The sequence below is a fragment of the Caenorhabditis briggsae genome (genome assembly GCF_000004555.2).
Source record: "Caenorhabditis briggsae complete genome, chrII, whole genome shotgun sequence".
In the NCBI taxonomy this organism is placed as follows: domain Eukaryota; kingdom Metazoa; phylum Nematoda; class Chromadorea; order Rhabditida; family Rhabditidae; genus Caenorhabditis; species Caenorhabditis briggsae.
In genome coordinates this window covers 11,208,274-11,231,598 of record NC_013486.2, presented here as the reverse complement: position 1 = coordinate 11,231,598, position 23,325 = coordinate 11,208,274, and the positions used below count along the sequence as shown (strand labels likewise).

The following is a 23,325-nucleotide window of genomic DNA, read 5'->3' as shown; positions in this document are numbered from 1 at the left end:
AATATAGAGCAAGAATGTTTCCACCTGAAAAGTGATGTTAGGTTTGGAAGAAGTTAAAGGTTGGAACTGGATTCCAAAAAATCAAAACAATAGCGTCATGATCAGAAGAAAGTGTTTGGGAGAAAAAAAAGAGTAAAAACAAAAACTATGTATCAGGGATTTTTGGTTTCCAGAGCTTGTAAGGGGCGCAAAATTACTGTAAAACCTGTAATAGAAGGGCCCCCGGGTATTTAACTTTGAGCCAATTTATCTCGTTTCCTGTCGAAGATATGAAAAAGGTGTCACCTGATTTCAGCATAACGTCACAGAAATTTTATCAGTTGATACATTTTTGATATCTTTTATAGCAGCCAAGATATTTGAGCTCAAACTTGATAGTGTGCGGGACACTTCTATTACAGGTTTTACGATACCCGGACTGGTAAAACGGGTATATTTTCAGACATTGGTATCTTGGAACACGAAAACTAGTAGAAATTTAATTTTACGTTTGATTCAAAGTTACTGAATTTTTCAAAGCAATTCCTCAAGTCTAGGTATTGTTATGATTGTAAAAAGATGAACCGTTGTGATTTTCATGAGATGAAGCAACTTTGAGAATCGATAACTCAGCTCAAAGTTGATCAAAAAATTTGAAACTTGACCAGTTTACTGATGAAGTTTTTGAATTTTCGAACTCCAAAAATAAGCATCGTACAACGCTTTTCTCAGATTTTATGCTAGTTCAAACGTTAGTACGGGTAATTATGCGCGACTATGTGGAAAATATGTGAATAGATAAAACTCTTTTATATCAAAAATTTCAAGCAGTTTGAATTCTCAAGTCTAGGCGCGAAAATTCAAAAAATTGTGAAATTTTTGAAATAAAATTCTCTTTGAGACCCCAACAAACCAGAATTTCGAATTTTGTGCATTTCGTCGTAATTTCTAGGGCTTTTAGAAAAAAATGGTTTTTTTTTCAAAGATATTCAAATTTTCTCAGAAACAAAAACGACAAAATTCACAATTTTTTAAATTTTAGTTCGGAAATTTTGCACAGAATTTGACGAGCAGTATAATTTCAACACTTTGTATCACAAACTTATAAGCCATCAACTATGACTTGAATCCAGAAAATCGTATTTAGAAGAATTCTCTAATAAGGCCGGCCACTTGGGAATTTGAATCAGAATCTCTATCAAAACGCCTAAATGGGAAACTCTTCGGCTATACAAATTGTTGAAAAAGAGCAAAAGGGAGGAATGTGGTGTTGTCGTCCACGATAGCCATGGCTACACACACTCACATATTCACATAAACACAAAAAGCGTTATCGCTTTTGATATGGCATCTCCATGACAACCAATACACGCTGCTCCCCTTCTCACCCTCACTCCCACCTCCTTATTTTCGCTCATTTCAAAGCTCCAAAGAAAAAGCGAGCGAGAGAATGTGTGAAACGATGGATACGCAGAGATTTCGTGAGAAACAAAACGAAACCTTTATTTTCTTTTTCTCGTATGGTGGTTGTGTGTCGCGCGAGCACAACTTATTAAAAAAAAAAAAAGGAAAACGAGATTTATAAAATTGCATGCTTCATTTTTCAGGAGGACAAATGAAGGAAATTTCAGTGGATTTTATAATTGGAGTGGAGATTCAGACGCATCATGGCATCGAGACGACGAGCGCACCTGGCATCCTTACAACAGCACGTCTTCTCTTCAGCCTTCTCGAATGAAAAGTCCTGGAATCAGAAAATAAGACTTTGTAGAGATGAAAAAGACTCACTCCGATTTCCTTGATCAACACTCTTTTGAGCGATCCAACACTTCGATCGATCGTCTTGCTCGACTTTTCGTTTTTGTAGATTTGAGTGGTGCACATCTTCTAAACTTCTGGGTTACGGTAGAATTTTGGAGTCTTCAAACTCACACTACACAATTGCTCAGCCTTCGGGGCGATTGGAATACATGAGAAGTGGAAATTTCGGATGTGAGCTTGAGTTCCATCAGCTAGCGTTGCATCCAAGGAGACAAGTTTGCTGGAATTTCAGATACAACAAGTTTTTGGAAACCGTAAAACTTGTCAGATTTTGAAAGATTTTGATCACAAGAGTTTCAGAAATTTGATATTCTAGACGCTAGGTTTTGGGGACCTGCCTGGGCAGCGCCTTTGAAATAATCAAATAAAAAAATGACCCAATTTTTCATTGGAAATTTTTCCACTGTGAGAAGCCGACCGGGCCGGGCCCGGCCCGGCCCGTTGCAACTATGATTTGAAGATGGTGACACTTTCAATCGCCTGAAGATAAGGACAATCGCCTGAAGATAAGGAAAAAATTAAATTTAAAAAAATTTTGTAGTTTACAAATTTCTTGTAGGATTTTTGGTTTTCAGATTTGCCCGTTTAAAACTGTACTATTTGAAGGCGCATGTCACAAAATTTAGAAAAGTTTCAAAAAAGTTGCCCACTACAAAAATGGAGCCCTATTTTTGCGCTGATTGTATGAAGAATGCCAAAAAATGGAACCGAAAGCGCCACCTCCCCCCTAACTTTCAATTTTGTGCCAATTAATCTCGGCTCCTGCTAATGATATCAACATTTTAAAAACTGATAAATTATTTATCACAATATTAACAATATTTTATCAGTTGACAAAATTTTGATGTCATTCACAGGAATCATGATAATTGAGCTCAAAGTTGACGGTTTGGGTGGGCTTATATGTATAAGAGTACCGTGAAACCTTTATTAGAATAGCACGTCCTTCTATTTTTCCAGAATAGTTTTCACTGAAAACGTGCTGAAATTTTTGATTCCAAACAACACTTTTTGAAAAAGGGTCATTCTATTTTTCCAAAAACCACTCTCGGAGGGCCATTCTATTAGAGGGGTCCTTCTACTAAAACTTTTAATACATGGTTCATTGTAAATACCATATTCTCCTTGAGTCTCACCTCACACAGTACCCGTTACAATTTTTGACCTTATCCGTGATTTGCATTGAGAACGCCTTGTTGATGGACCCACTGACCAGAATCGGCTCCTCTTCTAAAACTTTTGATTTTGGTAATTAATCTCGCACCTTATATTTCTCACTCGAGGTACACGTCAGCAAGTCAGCTGCTTCTGAATTCATCAGAAGAACCAACAATAGAAGGAATACAATTCGATACTTCGGCATGATAAAGGGAGAAGTATCTGATATTATTCTCAACTGTTCGCTTTCGTTTTGTATTCTGTGAACGATTATGATTTCCCATCAAAAGTAATGGGAATCTGTTTTCCATATTTTGCATTTCAAACAATTTTTGATGCTCTTCTTTTTTTGCTTCCAATATTATTGCATTTTAGGAAAAGAACAAAAAAAAAGAAAAAAAAAGTTTATAAAATAGAGATTTTCCAAGAATCTTCTAGTTGAACAAAATACATTTTCGTCTCCATACTAACGCGAATTTGGTGGTCCATAATATCACTGTCAGGTCTCCGTCGTCTATGGTAACGACGTCCGCCAAACGGCATGAGTTTAATGAAGGCAGCCTTCCATTCTGGTACCGAGAACATTGCAGCTGGGACGATGAATAGGGGATTTCTGGAAACTCATATTTTCTCTGAATATTCAGATTTAAAACTCAGATTTTGATTAAAAAAATTTCAGGATAGGTCATGGATAACCTATCTAGTCACTTCTGAAAATTTTAGAAACGCTCGCCAGTTTCATCCGAGTTTCAGAAAATAGTCTAACTGACAAAATATTTGTGATAATATGATAGACTCTTATCAGTTGACAAGTTTATGATATCTTGTCTATGAGCCAGGAAAAATGAGCTCAAACTTGACAGTTTGGCTAGATCCTATTAGAGGAAATAAGGAAAACACGATTTTTATACTGAAACTGGTATAAATCGGCGAAACTGGTGAGCGTATCCCGAAATTTTCAGAAGTTTCAAGATGGGCAGTTTTTAACCTATCCTTCCATCAAAATCTAGATTTGCTGAGGTTCCTTTGTAAGATTAAAATAGTCATAGAAATGTCACAAATCACTGTTTAAACATCCTTTCTAATGTTCATCTAACATCTCTTGGAACAGCTGATTTTATTCTTTTTTCTTTCTAATCACGAAAACTATGATTACTCACAAAGAGACCAGACATTCAAATGCAGTCATAATAGCCACATCATAATTTTCTGGAGTCCAATGAAGTGAGGCCATCATCAACATGGAAATTGCAATTGTAAAAATGCAGCAAATAACTGCGAACACAAAAACCGCTAGTTTCAGAGACCGCGCATTTTCAGCAGCTTGAAATCTGGCGGCCAGATTATAGGAAAGATTGGTTTGGTTTATATCCAAACGTTTCGAAGTGATGTGTTATAGTGGAGAAGGAAGAAGAATGTCTGAAATTATGAATTTTGTTTTAGATGACTGACAAAAGATTTGATAAAAGACTTACCGAAACTACGCACGTCAGCATTGCCGTGACAATAATTAGAGCTGCTTTTAAGGAGAAAAAGTAGAAAAATATTAAAATTGATCCTTGAATAACACAGAACTGAGAAGTGATGAGCAGAGCATAACCAATGTAGCTTCTTGGTTTTCTTTCGTAATCACTGCAAATTTCTTAATCACTTTTACTAGTTTACTGGGAAGATGTGTATTTAACGTATTCCCTCTAAGCCCACACAATTGAACTCAATTATCTTGGTTCCTGTTAATAATATCAAAATATTGTAAACTGATAGAATATTGGTGTGATTATGATAAATAATTTATTAGTTGACAAAATTTCGATATCTTCTACAGGAATCGCGATAATGGAGCTCAAAGTTGACGGCCTAAGTGACCTTCTATTATCGAAAATACGGTACCTAAAAAAGAACGAAGCAATAGTCCGTTCCACAACAAAACACCACATTCCGGCTACTGTAGACGCCAAATAATGCCAAATCATCAAAGAGCCGATTAACAGACAAACGACTTCTGGATAATTTGTGATTCTAGCCATAACGGATCGGTCGGCGGTTTCAAAGTTACTGAACTTTTGATGAGTGTCTAAAACAAACATGATTTGAACCGTGCAATTTTTGCCTTATCCTTACTTTCTATAAAAATAAGTCCGCATTTGTATGGCCATACTAGCACCAACCCCAGCCAACATTCAAACCAAGTTCCAAAATAAAAACTGAAGCAGATTGTCATATTTTTGTGAAATTTCCTGATCTTCCATGACGTCATCACAAGGATACATGTGAAATAGGCAGATATTGATAAGAGGAAAAAGTAGATAATATTGAAAATGAGATAACTGAAATTGGTATATGCCGGATTATTGATTTCATGGATCGGAAGCCAGATAATAATATCATTGGTCAATAGCAAGTTCATTGGGAAAAAAATATGAATAGAAATGAGCGACCTTGGCAACTATCGCAGTTTCAGCTGCTCCAGTAGATGCTGAAAAGGGAGGAAAAGTGAAATGGAGTTTCTAATGGAAATGGCAAAAAGCACGTCATTGTGTGGGAGAAGAATAGCTGAATAGGCTTTGATTGATATTATAGTTCAAAATCTTCTGATGAACTCAAAAATCAGAATATATCCATACAACGTATTGGTACTCTAGGATTTATAAATTTCCTTATAGTAGTTCACCTAATAATAAAAAATGAAGTGGTGTCCGTCTTTTTCTTTTCTTCTTTGTATGTTTTCCAGAACGGAAGTTTCCCGAAGAAAAAATCCGTCAGACCAAATTTGATCTAATTTTTAAAGCGCCGTAGACGCGCCAGACGTTTGAAGTGCCAGAGGAGCGGCAACTGGTTTTATCAAATCACATTAAATTGGCCTGAAATTTTGAATCCAATGGCCAGAAACTTTAAAAATAGAACAACTGCTTTAAATTAATCATTATTTATTCAGTCTGAAAAAATTAGAATTCGTCATTGAACCCAAAGAACGGATGATCTCCATCTCTGGGTGACGGATCCACAAGTCTCCATCCACGATTCAACTCATCGATCGATTTCATCTCTTCTGCAGTCAATTTGAAATCGAAAACCGAGAAGTTTTCGAGGATTCTTTCTGTAAAAAAAATAAAGTCGAATCACAAATAATTTATTTAATGAAGTATCACAAAGAAAGGGAACAAGCTCGGGGAAAATAATTTAGAACTCGTCAAGGAACGGACAGTGTGGGTGGTCGCAGTCGCGTTGACTCAGATCGACAATACGCCAGTTTTTGTCGAGCCCATCGATTTGGGAGACCTCTTCTGGGGTAAGTTGGAAATCGAAAACGGCAAAGTTTTCGGAGATTCTCTCTGGAAAAAAAGGAAAATGGGTGAGAAAGCGACAGAGGTAAATTTTTTCGGCTGCTAGTTTGTAGTTTCAAAGTTTAGGGTGGTTCGGCTTTTCGACGGATATTGGCCAGGTTCCGGTGGGAACTTGCCACAAACGGCTCTATAGTGGGCCATGGTCAAATTTTAGTCAAAAGTTGAAAGTTGGAATACAACTAGATCGGAACCTTGCCATAACTTTTTTCCATCCAGAATCTGACCAACCTCCGACCGGAAGTTGCCGAGTTGTTTCCCTTTTTATCAGAGAGAAAAAGATAACTTACGAGGAGTAACAGACTTTGGAATAGCAGAGAGTCCACTCTCAACAAACCAACGGAGAACGATTTGAGCGGGAGTCTGAAATAAAGTGGCTTTAAAATAAATAGTCATTCTCCGGAACTCACCTTTCCATGAGCCTTGGCAATCGCAGCCACCACTTCGTTGGTCAAAACGTTTGGATCTCCATCCTTACGGAAGAAAGCGGATCCGGGGTTTCCAAGTGGCGAGTATCCAACAACGACAATTCCCTTCTCCTTGCAGAACTCACGAAGTTTAACTTGAGTGAAATATGGATGAAGTTCGACTTGAAGACAAGCTGGCTTCACCTCGGCAGCATCCCAAACACGTTGAATTTGTTTAGAAGTGAAGTTGGAGACTCCAATTGAACGACACTTTCCAGCCTTGTGAGCAGCTTCGAGAGCTTTCCAAGTCTCCAGATAGTCAACGTCCGAGTATCTCATTTTTCCATTCTCACCAGCTGGGAACAGTTCTCCGTCTTCAGCGTATCCTTGTGGCCAGTGGATGAGCATCAGATCAACATAGGAGAGTTGAAGGTCTGCGAGAATGATACCGACATTCTCATGAGTTTTGGCTTCCGAGTGGAAGGTGTTCCAGATTTTTGAAGTGATGAAGAGCTCCTCGCGCTAAAAAATGAATCAAATTCTGAAGTCTATTTCTGTCAACTAACCTTAACCTTTCCCTCATCTAGAATTTCCTTCAACGCTTCTCCAACTTCCTTCTGGTTCTGGTAGACGTGGGCACAATCAATATGACGGTATCCAGCGGCGACGGCGGTTTTGATAGCAGCAGCCACCTCTCCAGGCTTCGATTGCCACGTTCCCAATCCAATAGTTGGAATCGAGTGGCCGGAATTGAGTTTCAGGGATGGTGGTGGCATTCTGAAAATGAGAAAAATGAATCAAAAGGAAAGTGATGAAAATGAGGGCATACAGTTCCTCAATAGAATAAAAGAAAACGATCAGAAAAAAACAAAATTGCTAGTCAGCGGAAATTTTGAAACGTACGAAAAATTATTTTCGCTCAAAACCATATCAAATGGTAAATGAAATTGTCATCAAAATACTGGACAGAACCGAACTCTGGTGTCTATACGCTTGGACACTCTCCCTCGAATGTTGACCATAGAGATACAGAGACGCAGAGAAAAAGAGAGAATGCATTGCAGAGATGGAGAGTACAGAGTACATTGTTTTCTGGGTCAACTTGTGATCTTTGGCGGACCAAGTAGGTCAAACAGTCGTTTTTTGCGTCATTATTTAGATCTAGGATTCTAGATAATTGCTCTTATCAAAAATGGATGATGCAATTATTCTAAAAGATGGTATCATAGAAAGGTACCTTGGATCTTATCTACCATAACGATTGGTACCAACTGGGGCGACCCACCTCCGACAAACGTATGACAAGGTTCCGACCTAGTAGTATTTCAAATTGGAACTTCCGACCAAAATCTGGCCATGGCTCTCTATAGAGCCGTTTTAGGGCAATTTCCGTCCATAACCTCGCCAATATCATTTTTCAGGAGTCTGGAGCTTGTTTGTCAAGCTTCCGATGACTTTATAATTTTTGGAGGTGTAAAACAGACGTAGATTGAAAACTATGCATTCACAGAATTTTTTGAAAATTCATAGTTTTTCAGCTATTTGCCGATTTCTGAAGGACACCCTTTTTTCACGATTTCAGAAAAGCCGACAAAACAGAGATGTCTTTCAGAAATCGGTAAGTATCTGAAAAACTAGGAAATTTTTTAAAAAATCATGAATGCAAAGTTTTCAATCTAGGTCTGTTATACACCCCCTAAAATTTTCAAAGTGATCCGACACTTGACAATCGAGTTCCAGACTCCTGAAAAAGACAAAAAATCTGACCATGACCCGCTGTAGAGCCGTTGTTGAGCAACTTCCAACCAGAATCTGGCCAACGTCCGTCCAAAAACCGAAGACCCATCAACTTCTGTTCAGAAATTAGAGTCATTAAATTCGAATTTTTTTAAAATTATAATAATCGAAAATAAACATCCTAACTATAAAGAAGAGACTTCAAGTTTCATTTGAGATTCATCTGCATAGTAACCGGTAAAAAAGAAAAAAGATCACAATGTTTAGCTCCTATCCGCTTTGTATGGCCAAGGAAAGTGTGGATGATTGTAGTTTCCAAGGATGGGCCATAAAATACGGAAATTTTTGTTGAGTGAATCGATGCGCTCAATTTGTTCGGGCGTCAATTTGAATTTGAAGACGTTGAAGTTCTGTCGAATTCTTTCTGAAAGAAGGAAATTTAGTTATCTTTTAGAAAAAAAAGTTGCTTACTGTTTTCATTGGATTTTATCAGAGCAACGAGACCAAGATCGAGGATCCAACGAATGAGAACTTGGGTGACAGTCTGAAAATCACAGAATTTAGAAAAATGTATTTTTATAAAATGGTTACCTTTCCATGATTTTTCGCAATACTGATCAATGTTTCGTCGAACAGCAAGTTTGGATCTTCATATTTTCGATAAAAAGTGGATCCAGGATTTCCGGTTATCATCATTGCAGTAATCATAATGTTTCTCGCTTTACAGTAGTTAATTACATCTTTTTGAGTGAAGTATGGATTGATTTCGGCTTGTAACACGGACGGTTTGACGGTTCCTTTTGTGTAAATACGATCCAGTTGGGATAAATTGAAATTGGCAACTCCAATCGACCTGACTTTTCCTGTTTGATGAGCTTCTTCCAAAGCTTCCCATGTCTCCAGGTAGTCGATATTCGAAAATATTGGTTTTCCATCGTTTCCCCGAGGAAACATCCCATCATCTTCCGCCCAACCGTATGGCCAGTGAATGACGATCAAATCCATGTATGGTGTATCGAGCATCTGAAGCATCTCGTCGATTTGCTCGGTGGCTTTTGCTTTTGAGTGATGTGTATTCCAGATTTTTGCTGATAAGAAAATTTCGTCTCTCTGAAAATGGTTCACCCTAATCACAAGAAATACAATCGAACGATTCTTACTTGAAATTTTCGAACTTTCATCCAATCTCTGATTGATTCAAAAATCTCTGTTGTATTATTGAAGCCGTGTGCCATATCAATATGACGGTATCCGAATTCCAGTGCTTCCCGTACTTGTTCCGCGGCTGTACTCTTTGGAATTTGCCACGTTCCATATCCAATCACTGGCATTTCGTAGCCAGATGAAAGCAAAACTTTTTCCGCGATACGCATTGGTTCTTCTGGTTTTGAACTGAAAATTAAAATGATTCCAATTTTTTTGTTAAATTGAAATTCTAGATAGAAGAAGTTAGGTTATTCTATATGCTTTAAAATTAAATTTTAAAAATAATTTTAAAAAAAAAACTAAAATGTAGGATTATGATGAAAAGTTGTATTCATTTATCTGGTATGATTCCTAGTGGAAAAATCGATAAAAAATTTCTTCATGGCAGGCCTCCTTCCCCGACAAATACTTTTTCGCGGTTATTGAAAAAGGGGGACACTCTAAACCCTCCACCCTCTAGTGTGTGTCAATAGAGCGCAATTGCATTTCCTTTGATTTCCTTGGAGACCCCGCAAATTCCGGCAAGCAAATTTTCCGGGGAAAAAATTCCGGAGAAAAGTGGGCGGAGTCGGGGGCGCAGCCTAAACTGCAATCCTGGCACGGTTTTGCCGCACGGTTTTTCCTGACTCCGCGCACTTTTCTCCGGAAATTTTTTCTCCGGAAAATTTTTCCCCAAAATTTGCGGGGTCTCTTTCCCTGTAGCGAATTTTAGTTTTTGCGAGATTATGCACAACATTCAAAAATTATTTTTCTTCGAAAAAAAAATTAGAAACTACCGTAATCCCACTGCTCCTGCCCTGCGCCTCTCAAAATTCTCCTAAATTTCATAAAAACTTGAAATTTTAACTAAAAAACTATTTTTTTAAATTTGAATTTTTCGGTTTTTTCTGAGGATTTCAGAATTTCAGAATTTTAAACTTAGAAATTCAACAAATTCAAAATGAGTACAAACAAGCCTAGTTTTGAACAGAATCGATATTTTCGGGATCCCACTACGAAAACTACAGTAATCCAAATATTTTCCCAAAACAGGTCTTTATGGTATTTTTTTAACGCCGGTGGTCGTGGACGAAGGTCCCACAACGAAAACTACAGTAGCCCAAAAATACTTGTAGTCAATATTTCTGTTACCGTAAAACCTCTAATAGAACGACACCCGGATCGTCCACTTTGAGCCTATATATCTCATTTACTGGGAAAGATATCAAAAAGTGGCTAACTAGTAAAATGTTGCTGATATCCTGATAAACATTTTACTAGTGAACCACTTTTTGATATCTTTCAAAAGAAATGAGATATATAGGCTCAAAGTGGACGATCCGGGTGTCGTTCTATTAGAGGTTTTACGGTATGTATATTTCTTCAAAAAAAGTCGCAAAATAAAAATTTTGGTGAAAGGATTGACTAAAAAATCGAGAATCATTTTTAGGTTACTGTAGTTGTCGCTGTGGGACCAGCTCTGATTTTTTTGTACCAGAATAATATTAGCTATGGAATGATAGTCGTGAAAACTTACCTTCTGGTTCTTAGTTTTGGTCGGTGCATTTCTTGCAGATGGCTGGAAAAATTGAAAATCTAATTCTTCAGAATAGAGAATAAAAATGTAGCTGAAATGTTATTTACATAATATTGTTTACTGAAAGCCTCAACGACTTAATGCGGATGAAATCAGATGAATCCAAATGTCATATTCAAAATGTTTATTCCATTTTTTTCTTGATATCAAACATCAAAACTAAGTCCAAGAGGCAGCCAACTGATTGAAGTATGTCTCAGTTTCTCTTTGAATATCTTCACTTCTCGTTGAGCTTCTCTTCCTTGGGACACTCGTCACTTTTCGTTTTCCGACCTTTAGTTTAATGAAAAAACAATCAAGAAAGGGATAGTTGCGAAACGAATCAACGGAATAAATGATAGCAGGACAGATAACAAGCGGCGGAAGGCTCATTACAGCAAGAAGACAAAGATTCCAAAGGGTATCCATCTGTGGGAAAATATTCAAAAATAGTGCAATAGCCACGAAAAATCCAAATACTACAATTGAAAATGCCGCTATCAAAATCTTCTTAATCATTCGGAAACACTTTAAATTTTCTTTTGCTTGAAATCGAGCAGCTAATGAATAGTTGGATGTATATTTTTCATGTGTTTTGGTCACTTTCCGATTGTAGTTTTGAGAATGAATCATCAGCTGAAATAACAGAACACAAATATTTTCGTTTTCATATTTCGTCACTCACACAAATTGCCATCACATTCGGTGTCCCTGTGATAATAATCATGTAGAAAAATGGAACATAATTGAGATAGAAAAAGTATGAAACTATAAAATTGAAACTTTGATCCACTAGAACTATTGTGATTGGAATCCAAAATCTGGACTTTTTCTCGTAGTCATTCAGAAAATAAGAAGCTAAAGATCGTTCGACGGCAATGACACAAAGAACATTAGACATTGAAATTGCATAATGCAGTTTCATGAAACCAGAGATAAATAATAGATAATTAAGATCAAAATCTAGAATTTGAATCATTTCTGATTCCTCTTCCGTCCACCATTGTCTTACTGTAGTATTGGGAAACGAAGAATTTGGGGAACCTGAATATCGTAAAACCTGTATAGAAGGGCTCCCTAATTTGAGCCAGTTTATCTCGGTTCTTGTCAAAAATATGAACAAGTTGTCAACTGAAAAATGTTTTATCATAAATTTGCCAGTTGAGAAATTTTTGATATATTTCATAGTAGCCGAGATAATTGAGCTCAAACTTGAAAGTGTTAGAGCCCTTCTATTACAGGTTTTACGGTAACTTTGATCCAATTTATCTTGGCTCCTATCAAATATATAACGAACTTGTCCACTGATAATCTGTTTATCAGGAAATCACAAACATTTTATCAGTTGTCACAATTTTGATAGCTTGTATAGGAATTGAGATAATTTAGCTCAAAATTTGCAATATGGGGGCCTTTCTATTACAGGTTTTGGTATTCAACTTTTGGTATTTCCTTTTCTGATCCTACCTTTCAAAGTCCAATATCCAGTTTCATAAGGCCAACTAATAATTTTAGAAATCACAGTTTCCAACCATTGTAATATCATTGCCACAGTCAAAGCTGATAAATTTTTATGAAATACTCTAACTTGGATAATTATGAATGCGCATTTAAATGCAAAAAATAATGTGACGAAATATAAAAGAAGCTCCAGAAGAACCATAGAAATCCAAGGAAAAGTCAATAATTTGAAATCTTGAAGAATATAAATTGGAAAACAAAGCTTCATCTTGTTAGTCGAGTTACCAATCAGAAACAACATTTTGGGAGAGACTAATGAAAAGATTAGCCTTAATATTAGCAAAAAACTTCTGAAATTTCAGCTGTTGACTTTATTTTTTTTCTAGAATTGATGTAATCTTGTTCAGGCACCAAACATAGTCAAACATAATGAGTATGTTTATCACCTGTTGAATAAAATGGGGGTTTGCAAAATCCGGAATTTCAATAAAATCTTTCATTCAAGATTTCGGTGACAATAAATAAGAGGTCACTATCAGTTGTTGTCAGTCCTTCAGAGAAGAATGCTCTGAGCAATCATGGCAGTCACTTGATATGGATCACAGTTGGACGATGGACGACGGTCCTCCAGATATCCTTTTCTCTCGGCTGCCACCTGTCTTGGAATACGAATCGAACATCCACGATTGGCCACTCCCCACGAGAATTTGTCAGCTGAACTTGTCTCGTGACGTCCTGTCAGACGACGAAGATTGTCTTCTCCACCGTGAGGATCATAAACTTTCATTGCTTCCAAATGTGTTCTTTTGAGTCCTTCCATAGCTGCTTCGATAGCTGCGATTCCTCCGGGAGCACGCATTTCAGCAGTGGAGAAGTTGGTGTGACATCCAGCACCATTCCAGTCTCCCATTGTGACTTTTGGTTTAGGATCTAACGATACACATACTCCGAATTGTTCAGCAACTCTGAATGATTCTTTTGACTTCCATCTTAACAATGTTCGATTACCTATGCAAGATGTATCTGGACATCCACAATTGATCTCCCATATCGATTCCCTCACAAGTTCCAATCTGGAATTCCCATTGTCCGGGAGTGACTTCTGCATTTGTTCCGAAGATGTTGAGTCCGGCATGAAGACAAGCACGGTAATGTGTCTCAACAACTTCTCTTCCGAATGCTCGATCCGCTCCAACACTACAGTAATACTTTCCTTGAGGAGCCGGGAATCCATGTTTCGGCCATCCGAGTGGATGCTCATCTCGATCCACAATCAAATATTCCTGTTCCATTCCGAACCATGGACGGGTGTCACGGATCTCATTCATGATTTCAGCACAGGCTTGACGGTGATTGGTAGCTGCAAAACAAAATTAAAAATATGTAAACTATGACCATTGAACCTGTTGGCTGCATTTCATGATCCAACGTGTCACACATAACCAGTTTGTTAGCACCACCCAAAAATGGATCAGGATATGCTGCAACTGGACGCAAGTATCGATCGGAATCCCGTCCTTTGGCTTGTCCAGTAGAGGATCCATCGTAGTTCCAGATGGGGTAATCCTCTATTTTCTTCGGAAGACGATCGAAAGTTCTAGTTTTGGATCGGAGATTCTCTCCAGTTCCATCGATCCAAACATAAGTTGCTTGGATTTTGGTTGGATGAGGACGGAGTCCGAGGAATTGATCAATGACTGCTTGTCCAAGTGGCATACGCGTCTCGAAGTTCAAGTGTGTCATTTTCAGCTGGAAAATGAAGAGTTGAAATTTGATAGAGCGATCGGAAACTTACGGTTATTCAAAAATCACAATTGAGTGTTGTTCGGCGAGTAGACAATCTCGTAATGAGTTGAAAAGACTGATAGTGTTGATCTTTAAGTCCGTTGGATAAAAAAACCCACAAATAAAAAAGATGCTAGTAAGATCAACACGTTTTCAAAAGAAGCGAACTTCTGCTCGTGAGACTACTGTAGTAGGTCATGTTCAATATTCTTCACATGTCCTCTTTTCCATACCAGCCTTCAATTCAAGGTTCAGACAAATTAGTATGTCAAAGTCCAACTTTTGCCCAGAATCTGACCATAGCCCGCTGTACAGCCGTTTTTGGGCAACATGGCCAATATCCGTCCAGAAGCCAGACCCCTCAACTTCTGACTAAAAGTTATAAGATGACAGCCGAGCAGCACACTATTTGATTTTGAAAAAAGAACAAATAAGAAAAAATAAACTTCAAATGAATTTACTAGTTATAGAACCAAAATCATGATACAAAAGAATGGTACAAAAAGACAGGATGATCGAGGTAAGTCGAACAAAAATACAGACATGAGAAGTGAATGAAAAATGATTAGTGGAGAACTTCTCTGGCGTTCAAAACACCAAGAACAGTTCCCTTATTGTATTGCACAATATTATCAGCGATTTCCGAGGCGACACGGAGTTGAGCGTCGATTGTGGAGGCTCCAAGATGTGGAGTGGCAATGACGAGTGGGTGATCAACGAACTCTCTGTACGTTGGTGGTTCTGGTTCAAAGACGTCGAAGGCGGCTCCCTTGGCATGTCCATTGTTCAGAGACTCGACAAGGTCTTGCTCGTTGACGATTCCTCCACGAGCCACATTGATGATTCGAACACCCTTCTTGCACAGAGCAAGGGCTGAAAATAGGTCATTGAGATTTGAATTACGATAGAAATCTACTCACTCTCTTTGTTGATCAAGTTCTCAGTTTGCTTGATAAGTGGCACATGAACTGTGATGTAGTCAGCTTGAGGCCAGATTTGTTCGAGAGGGAGCAACTCAATGTTCTTGGCTTGAGCTTGCTCTTTAGTGACGATTGGATCGTATCCAATGACTCTCATTCCAAATGCTTGAAGGCGAATAGCTACTTCAGTTCCGATGCGTCCGAGTCCGAGAACTGCAAGTGTGCGTCCATAGACCTCTTCTCCCATGAAGTCCTTGCGTGCCCATTTTCCAGCCTTCATTGAGGCGGCGGCTTGTGGAACATGACGAGAGAGTGAGAGGATCAGCGTACATGTCAGTTCGGCGGCAGAGCGAGAGTTGGCTTCTGAAAATAGATAGTTTTGATAAGAAACCTTTTTGTTCGAGGAATGCCGGGGGTTAACACATGTGATACAAGTTAAGCAAACATCTAACTAGACAGTACAACAGTCAAAACACTACTCACGAGGCGTATTCATCACGAGAATCTTATTGGCGGTGGCGGCTGGTACATCAATGTTGTCGACTCCAGTTCCTGCTCTTCCGACAAGCTTCAACTTTCCAGCTGATGCAGCCAAAAGATCAGCGGTGATCTTCGTAGCACTACGAACGATGACAGCGTCGTGCTGTGGTAGTGTCTCCAGAAGTTGTTCCTTTGTCTGCTTCGTCTTAACGGTGACCTCGATTCCGTTTTGCTTCAGAATGTCAACGCATTCTTGCTCGATGTCGTCAGCGATGAGTACTTTGTTAATTGGGGAGCTCATTCTGGAAAAAAAGAACCATTGAACGAAGAATAAAAAACGTTGTAATTGATGCGAAAAAAGCCCAGCGTTTGAACTGATGTGGTATGCAGTTGCGCTCAATTAGGTCTTTAAAAATTCAAATTTCTTGCTATTCGTCGTGACGTCATCGTTTCATTAAAGCGCAACCGTATACCACAGCAATTCGAACCCTGTGAAAGAGCTACACAACAATACTTTTTGGCATGCAAAAAAGGCAAATAGAGATGAGGGGGTTGTTTTGATAGTTTGTCCAACGCGTCCTTTTATACAAAAGAGTCTGGGAAAAGTGATGTAATCAGGTAAACCTAAAAAGTGTCCCCGCCCAGATAGATAGATAGTTATAGATTGTAAAAGTCACGTCAGCAGGTCAGAGTTGGCTATAGCCGATGCTAATGAGATAAGATAATATCAAAGTGCCCAGAAAATGATGGACAATGTGTCCACTGGACACATAAAAGACTGCAAACTGTAGTGAAATATGGGCTGATGAGGAGGGCTAGATAGCAAGTTTTATGAGGCGAAGGAAATCGAAGAACAGGAAATGATATGGGGTCAGAAATTTCGGTTATCAGTTGGTTACGTAGGAATGGTCAAAGTGTGTCAGAGAACACACAACAGATGGGAGGTGAGGTGATTATAAAGCGGTGGACATAAAACTATATGAAGAGCCCATTTTCCGAGACTCCATGAATGTATTTTTATAATATCAAAAACAAGCGAAAAGGAGAAACCAGAACGGAGAATAAGGCGAGATGTGTGAAGCGAGGCGGTGGTCGAGTTTGGTCAGCGAAACGAAGAAAAAGAGGAACGTAAAAACGTAGAAGGAAAAGATGAGCGAGGAGAAAAATTGGAGAGAAATAGAGAGAAAAACAAAGAAAATGGAAAAAGCGATGCGAACGAAACGGGTGTGAATGCGTTTTGAACCTAAACGTCTTCTAAAGAACATTCATTCTTATAATAAATGAATAAAGTGGCCTCTCTTTCTCTGTCAGTCTGTCCGCACGACATTTGTGAAGCTTGGAAACTGATTATAAATTGAATTGACCGATTGGAGATAGAGAAATCTGACGGTGAGAGACGACAAAAATGCGCCAAAGGCGCGCCAGCCAGGCTAGCTGTCTTAAAAAAAAGAGTTTGTGACAAAAACGAGTTTCAGAGAAATTTGTCTACTTTTCCAAAAGAAAAACTCTGGAAAATTTTGCAAAGAATGAAGCAAAGAGAGAAAATATGGTCATTCCAAGAAATTGGCCTCTTCGTACTCATCAAATCCCGGGCCAAAAAAATGGTAGATCGAAGCTGGAAGACTTTTGACATTGAAATTTTTTCGATAGAAAGTTTCGCGCTCATTAGTTGATATACATATTTATGTCTGAATCTTGTAAATTAACCAGCTTTCTTTTCTTGGAAATATTATCCGCGAATGTTTGAAGTTTGAAGTTTTAGTTTGAAGTTTCGTTCTGAGAAGTTTCATTAGAATTTCCAAAATTGGCACAAGTTACAGCTTAAAAAATCAGGGTTATCTCGAAATTTTGGTTTGGACCTCGATTTTCAATTTTTCAGGATGAAAGTAAACAGACTATTGCAAATACCCGGATAGAATTGCTAAAATTTTCTTTTTCAGAAATCCAAAGTTCAAAAAGTTATCCACAGACAATCGAAAATCTATACGAGACATCTGTTTAAAAAAATCCGAAAAGTTTTGAAGCAAAACTTTTTAATCCTGGGAATGTTCAATGGGTTTTTTGAGGAACCCAAAAAACGAACCCAAAAAAAGTCCACCCAGACCTTCAATATTGAGCTGAATTATTTCGATTCCTGTGAAAGATATCATAATTGTGTCAACTTATGAACTATTTATCATAATAATTATCACTAATTTTATTAGTTAAAAATTGATACCTCTCATAGGAATCGGGACAGTTGAGCTCAAAGTTGACGGTTTGGATGAGCTTCTATTAGAGGAAGTACGGTGTTCACACGTCATTTTCAAGATAACTAAAAAGTTTTTTGTGGGATTATGATTTCAGTATCAATGTATTTTGAAAGTGAGATCCGCCGAGGACATCAATATATCTCAATTCCCTAGAGGATAATGCTCTCACAAAACCCCAACATTTCTTCATTCCCCAATTGGGTGATTTCTGATTTTCATCTCTTCAGATAACGTATTTCTGGGTTCAACCTTTTTTGAACCCAACTTTCCATCCCATCTTCTCTTGTTCTTATGATCTTCAAAGCCACTACATCTGCAATGAAAAACGCCGCATTTTCATAAGTGATCGTTCTTTTCTCGGTTCATTCCGTTCACTCCGCGAGGTATCTCCAGTAATCTCTCACGTTTTTCTGATGACAACATTTTATGGCTATTTTTGTAGTTGAGTCAGTTCTGTGATATGTTTCGAGAAGATTATGTGGTAAACAATAAAGTCTTTTGAATTCTTTCTTTCAAAATATCTAGGATTACTGTAGTTTTCGGAGTCTTTGAAAGAAATCGAAAAAAGAGGATTACTGTAGTTTTCAACATATTTTTTTCAAAATTAAAAAAAAAAGAGAATTACTGTAGCTGTTGGATACACTTTCAAATTTCGATAATGATGAGGATTACTGTAGTTTTCAGATTCATCTTTAAAAATTGAAAAAGGTCTCCTGTAGTTGTTGGATTTACTTTAAAAAGATGAAAACAATGAGGATTACTGTAGTTGTCAGATTAATCTTTAAAAAATTGAAAAAATGAGGATTACGGTACTTTTTTCAAAATTTTTCGCAGTGGTCGTTAATTTTTACAGCCGAAATACAGACTCCTGAAAAAGGTCAAAACCAACTGAAAAAAAACAAATTTTTATTGAAAAACATTAACAACAAGTTTCAATGGTGTACTGATTAGCCAGACTTTTGTCTGTTGATCCCTTTCGCCACGTAGAGGCTCAGTACATGACATGAAAGGGTCCCCCCGCCCTGGTCTCCGAGGACCATTGTTGGATAATTTCCAAAGTCCCTTTTCCCCTGCTAAGAAGTCATGCATACGCTTTTTACTGTCATTTCATTGCTTGAAATCTTTGATTGAATCTTTTGCAAAAGGGGTACGTTCAGTGAAAAACACCTAGCCATGAACCCCAAAGCATGGCGACCCTTAGATCTTTCTAGTACTTTTTTCGCATTCGACCAATCGAAAGAAAAAAGATAATGAACAACAGTAAGCAGCGTAATGCATAGAGTATCAGATCAGAGAAAAGGGGCACATAATTCAGAGGGTACAACAATTCGGGGGCACAAGGGAGTACAAAGTAGTTTAGGGGTACGAAACCCACAATTCGGGGGTGCAAACTAAGCCTTTTTTCTGTGTTTTGTACCCCTAAATTGCTTTGTACCCCAATGACCCCAAAATTGTTGTACCCTCCGAATTATTTGCCGAGAAGAGGTGCTTGTGAAAATTATCCAACAATACAATTCAAAGAGTCTGCTTTCACAGGAAACTGTTGTTTTTTTTTTGCAATATGTTGAATTTTTCAAACGTGGACAGAAAGGGGGGAGGGGCATGATCTAATATTGAATAATTTCTGGATTTTTTACGTAATTAGTTTTTCAAAATTGAGAGTTATGAGGATAAGGATTACTGTAGTTTCCAGGATTACTGTAGATTCTTGAAAACTGAAAACAATGAGGATTACTGTAGTTGTCGAATTCGTTTTTCAGAATTGAAAAAAGAGTATTACTGTAGTTTTCGGAATTACTTTCAAAATTCAGAAACAATCAGAATTTCTATAGTTGTCAGATTCATCCTTTGAAAATTGAAAAAAGAAGATTACTGTGGTTTTTGAGTTCGTTTTTCGAAATTAAAAAAAAAAAAACTAAAGAATACTGTAGTTTCCGGACTCATTCGTCAAAATTGAAAACAATGAGGATTTCTGTAGTTTTTGGATTCTCATTCAAAAATGAAAAATAATGAGCATTACTGTATTAGCATTTTGAGAGAGATTCATTTTGAAATTCAATAAGTCGTAGTGGATCTGAATCACTTTTTCCTTCGTCAGAATCATAACCACTGATATTTTTTGGATGTTTTCTAGCCAACAGATCTGATAATTTTGAGGTTTGAATCATTTGAGGTCTTCAGTTTCCATAGATCTAGTTTCAACTTTGAAATAAAGCTCACTACCAGCATTTTTAGGTCATTTTGAAACTTTGTCAATTGTTTCCTGAATTTATCATAGTGTATCACTACTTACCAGCCCCTTTTAAACCAAATTTTCGACCCCTACTTGAAAAATATGTTTATAAAGCGAGCTTTCCATTCCTATCGACTTTAACTTGATCATTCATCTCTTATAATTTCATTATTTTCTCAAAACTGTCACTAGCCTACTGGACTAGTTTTTTTGTTCACTGTTCATAGACTAACACAGGCCGACCGGTACTGTATATCGTTCAGGATGTTTTGTTTTGGTTTTGGGGTATTTACGAAACGATCTTTGATTCATTTTTGTTGCTCAGGGTAGGATTATTGTTTTTTGAGAATAGGCAATTCTCAGAAACAAAGTCGGTGCACACAAAATATTAGAACAGAATCCAGGAGTGTTTTCAAAGATGAAGGGTTTCGTGGTGAGGAATTTGGACATTTCGGAATATTCGGAATTCTTCAACATTCAAATTTTGAACTTTCTCATCACAAATGCTCGAAAAATTAGCGAAAAGTAGCTGTGAAAGATATAAAAAATGTGTCAACTGAAAAAATGTTAATATTATGATAAACAATTTATCAATTGACAACTTTTTATATCTTCGACAGAAACCGGGATAAATTGGTTAAAAGTTAAAAGTTAGAGTGACCTTCTTTTTTTCGGAATTCCGAATTCCATTCCGAACTTCTCTGAATGTAAACTTCCTATTTTAGTCACCGATTTTCTGGAATCTCTAAAAACCCTGTTTTTCTTTTTCCCTTGTTTTAAGTCCAGTGTTTCCTTATCATTGATAACTTTATGACCAATCGAGGCTTTCTGAAAACAAAGTTCATTTCAGAGATCATTTATTTCATCTCTTCTCCCGAAAATTTATCTATTTTTCTGTCAGAACCTTTTCTTTTTGTCATTTTTTCGATATCTTTGTACCGACCGCGCGCGAAAATATCGTATCTTTTTATCTCAAGTTTCCCTTCTTATCATCTCAATTTTCCCACATTCCATGGCGGTCTCTGTCTCAAATTCCAGTCGTCTCCAGACAGTTCGCTCGGAGTTCACGTGAACTTGATCTCAATTTATCCCATCTGATCAGTTAGAAGATACTGTCGACCCAAAAATAGAACCAGCCACCCTGGGAAAAATACCAAAAATAGATCGTCTATTTTGATAGTTGATCGTGAGAAATTTTTGAGAGGGGGCGAAAAAAAAGAAGAAAAAGAAGAAATGATAAGAAGAAAACGATAGCTGGCGTCGTCAGTTGGCATCACGTGAAGTAGTAGCCGTTCGTCCAGATTTTATGTCTAAAAACAAAAGTGTAATATTTGAGAAGAGTACTAATGGTCATTTTATCAGGTTACTCGTTGGGGAAGAGGCTTACTGTAGATTTGTTGGCCAAAATTTCCTTTGGGTTGACCAAGGCTTTCGGACGTAGGCCGCGGCTTTTTGGTAAGGGTGCGTCTGGGATGGATAGGGTTCTACGGCCTGTCGGCTCTAGGAGATATTGGTTGGGGGGGGGGGGGGGGGTTATTTAAAAAAGAACGGACGGTTTGGTCCACGGTAATCTACCCTGGGCCTAACCGCGGCCTTATTTCCGATAGTTTTATTGTTGACGAGAGAGACGTTTTTGTATACATAATTGAGCAATAAGAAACACAAAAAACGTATTTGTCTGTTGATTTCCAGACATTTTGACCATTTTCAGAAGTCTGGAGTTCGGCTGTCAAGTTTCCGATCAATTGAGGGTGTGAAACAGACCTTGATTGAAAACTTGGAATTCACAGAATTTTCGAAAATGTCTAGTTTTTCATCCATTTGCTGATTTCTAAAAGACACCAAATTTTCCACATTTTCAGTACAAAATTGGCCAAAAAGAGGTATCTCTCAGAAATCGGCAAATATGTGAAAAACTAGGAATTTTCAAAAAAAAAATCTGTGAATGCAAAGTTTTCAATCTAAGTCTGTTTTACATCCTCCAAAATTTTCAGTGACCGGAAACTTGGAAGCCGAGCTCCAGACTCTTAAAAATTTGTCAAAATGGCAAAAAATCGACAGAAAAATAGGTTTTTGTATGTCTTGAAGAAGTTGTTTTCAATTTCCCCTATCTTTAACTGAAGAAACTTTGTTTACATATCAAGGTTTTATATATCTATGGTTTCATATATGCAAATGCATCAAAACCCGTCCTTCACACATTTTCAGACCTCTTGTAACCTGTCCTTTCGATCTCAATATTGTACTATTATCTTTTTTTCCCGCCATTGACCTACCAAAAAAGAAAGTCAAGGATACAAAACTTTGTGACGTTGTCAGACTAATCTTTTATCAAACCCCTACTTAGCAAGTGGGTGCAGAAATACGAGGAACAACTTTATGAAATTCTTTTTCGAAATATTTCAAAACCACCGGAATCTTTCAAAATCTCTATAGAAAACCCAAGATGATGCGAGATGTCATGTTTTTGTTTTGTTGGCCAAATAACTGGAAATGTTTCTTGTTTGATTATCAACTAGTCTACTAGAATACACCTGATCATTTACAAATTGGCTTTTGTTTCCTTATTATACGGAAAAGAAAGGTAGTAAATATCAAATGATATCATTTAGCTGGAAATCTCATACAAAACGAACGTCGTTGTTTTGTGATTAAACCGAATCCAATCCTACGCAATTTTGAGAATTTCAGATAGATCAAAGACGACGTGATTCTGGAAAAATGGTTCCGGAAAAAAAGGTGGAGGTGGATTTTGAGAAGATTAGCAATTCCTAAATCTTTGGTTCCAGAAAAAAATGATCAGGTGTGGAACCCGGAAGTATTCACAAAAAAGAACTGCAAAAGTATTTCCCAAGGAAATAAATAAGAAGACGTGGAACATAAAGAAGATGTCGGAAAGCTGAAAATTGAATTCGTTAATTTAGGAGCAGTCTAGATTGAAGATTCTACCGTAATCCTGTACGGATTCTCAACTACATTAATCCTCACGA

At 37.5% G+C, this 23,325-nt stretch overlaps 7 protein-coding genes across 7 annotated transcripts; all 7 read right to left on the bottom strand.

Annotated features, from left to right (window-relative positions):
* Positions 1-1,606: 1,606 nt before the first annotated feature.
* CBG20742 lies at positions 1,607-3,163 on the bottom strand (the record flags this gene model as incomplete). Its single annotated transcript, XM_045242694.1, has 5 exons — positions 1,607-1,723; positions 1,768-1,866; positions 1,912-2,020; positions 2,937-3,030; positions 3,079-3,163. The coding sequence occupies 5 exons, from the start codon at positions 3,161-3,163 to the stop codon at positions 1,607-1,609; spliced, it is 504 nt and encodes a 167-aa protein (XP_045097123.1).
* A 215-nt stretch (positions 3,164-3,378) lies between these two features.
* Cbr-sre-43 lies at positions 3,379-5,365 on the bottom strand (the record flags this gene model as incomplete). Its single annotated transcript, XM_002631519.1, is given in 6 exon segments — positions 3,379-3,571; positions 4,119-4,333; positions 4,336-4,377; positions 4,434-4,590; positions 4,849-5,032; positions 5,080-5,365. Coding segments are annotated over 6 exon segments (1,077 nt in total), but the record flags the coding sequence as incomplete, so codon positions are not given.
* A 773-nt stretch (positions 5,366-6,138) lies between these two features.
* CBG20740 lies at positions 6,139-7,482 on the bottom strand (the record flags this gene model as incomplete). The annotated part of the gene is made up of 4 exons (XM_002631518.1): positions 6,139-6,290; positions 6,590-6,662; positions 6,710-7,228; positions 7,273-7,482. 4 exons carry the CDS (start codon positions 7,480-7,482, stop codon positions 6,139-6,141), a joined length of 954 nt encoding a protein of 317 aa, XP_002631564.1.
* Positions 7,483-8,706: 1,224 nt separating this feature from the next.
* Positions 8,707-11,194, bottom strand: CBG20739 (the record flags this gene model as incomplete). The annotated part of the gene is made up of 5 exons (XM_002631517.1): positions 8,707-8,867; positions 8,915-8,987; positions 9,035-9,553; positions 9,604-9,835; positions 11,166-11,194. The coding sequence occupies 5 exons, from the start codon at positions 11,192-11,194 to the stop codon at positions 8,707-8,709; spliced, it is 1,014 nt and encodes a 337-aa protein (XP_002631563.1).
* Positions 11,195-11,384: 190 nt separating this feature from the next.
* On the bottom strand, positions 11,385-12,966 carry Cbr-sre-48 (the record flags this gene model as incomplete). Its single annotated transcript, XM_002631516.1, has 3 exons — positions 11,385-11,840; positions 11,890-12,248; positions 12,672-12,966. The coding sequence occupies 3 exons, from the start codon at positions 12,964-12,966 to the stop codon at positions 11,385-11,387; spliced, it is 1,110 nt and encodes a 369-aa protein (XP_002631562.1).
* A 252-nt stretch (positions 12,967-13,218) lies between these two features.
* Positions 13,219-14,408, bottom strand: Cbr-gln-2 (the record flags this gene model as incomplete). Its single annotated transcript, XM_002631515.1, has 3 exons — positions 13,219-13,630; positions 13,674-14,025; positions 14,069-14,408. 3 exons carry the CDS (start codon positions 14,406-14,408, stop codon positions 13,219-13,221), a joined length of 1,104 nt encoding a protein of 367 aa, XP_002631561.1.
* A 607-nt stretch (positions 14,409-15,015) lies between these two features.
* Positions 15,016-16,151, bottom strand: CBG20736 (the record flags this gene model as incomplete). Its single annotated transcript, XM_002631514.1, has 3 exons — positions 15,016-15,323; positions 15,371-15,733; positions 15,854-16,151. The coding sequence occupies 3 exons, from the start codon at positions 16,149-16,151 to the stop codon at positions 15,016-15,018; spliced, it is 969 nt and encodes a 322-aa protein (XP_002631560.1).
* Positions 16,152-23,325: the final 7,174 nt, after the last annotated feature.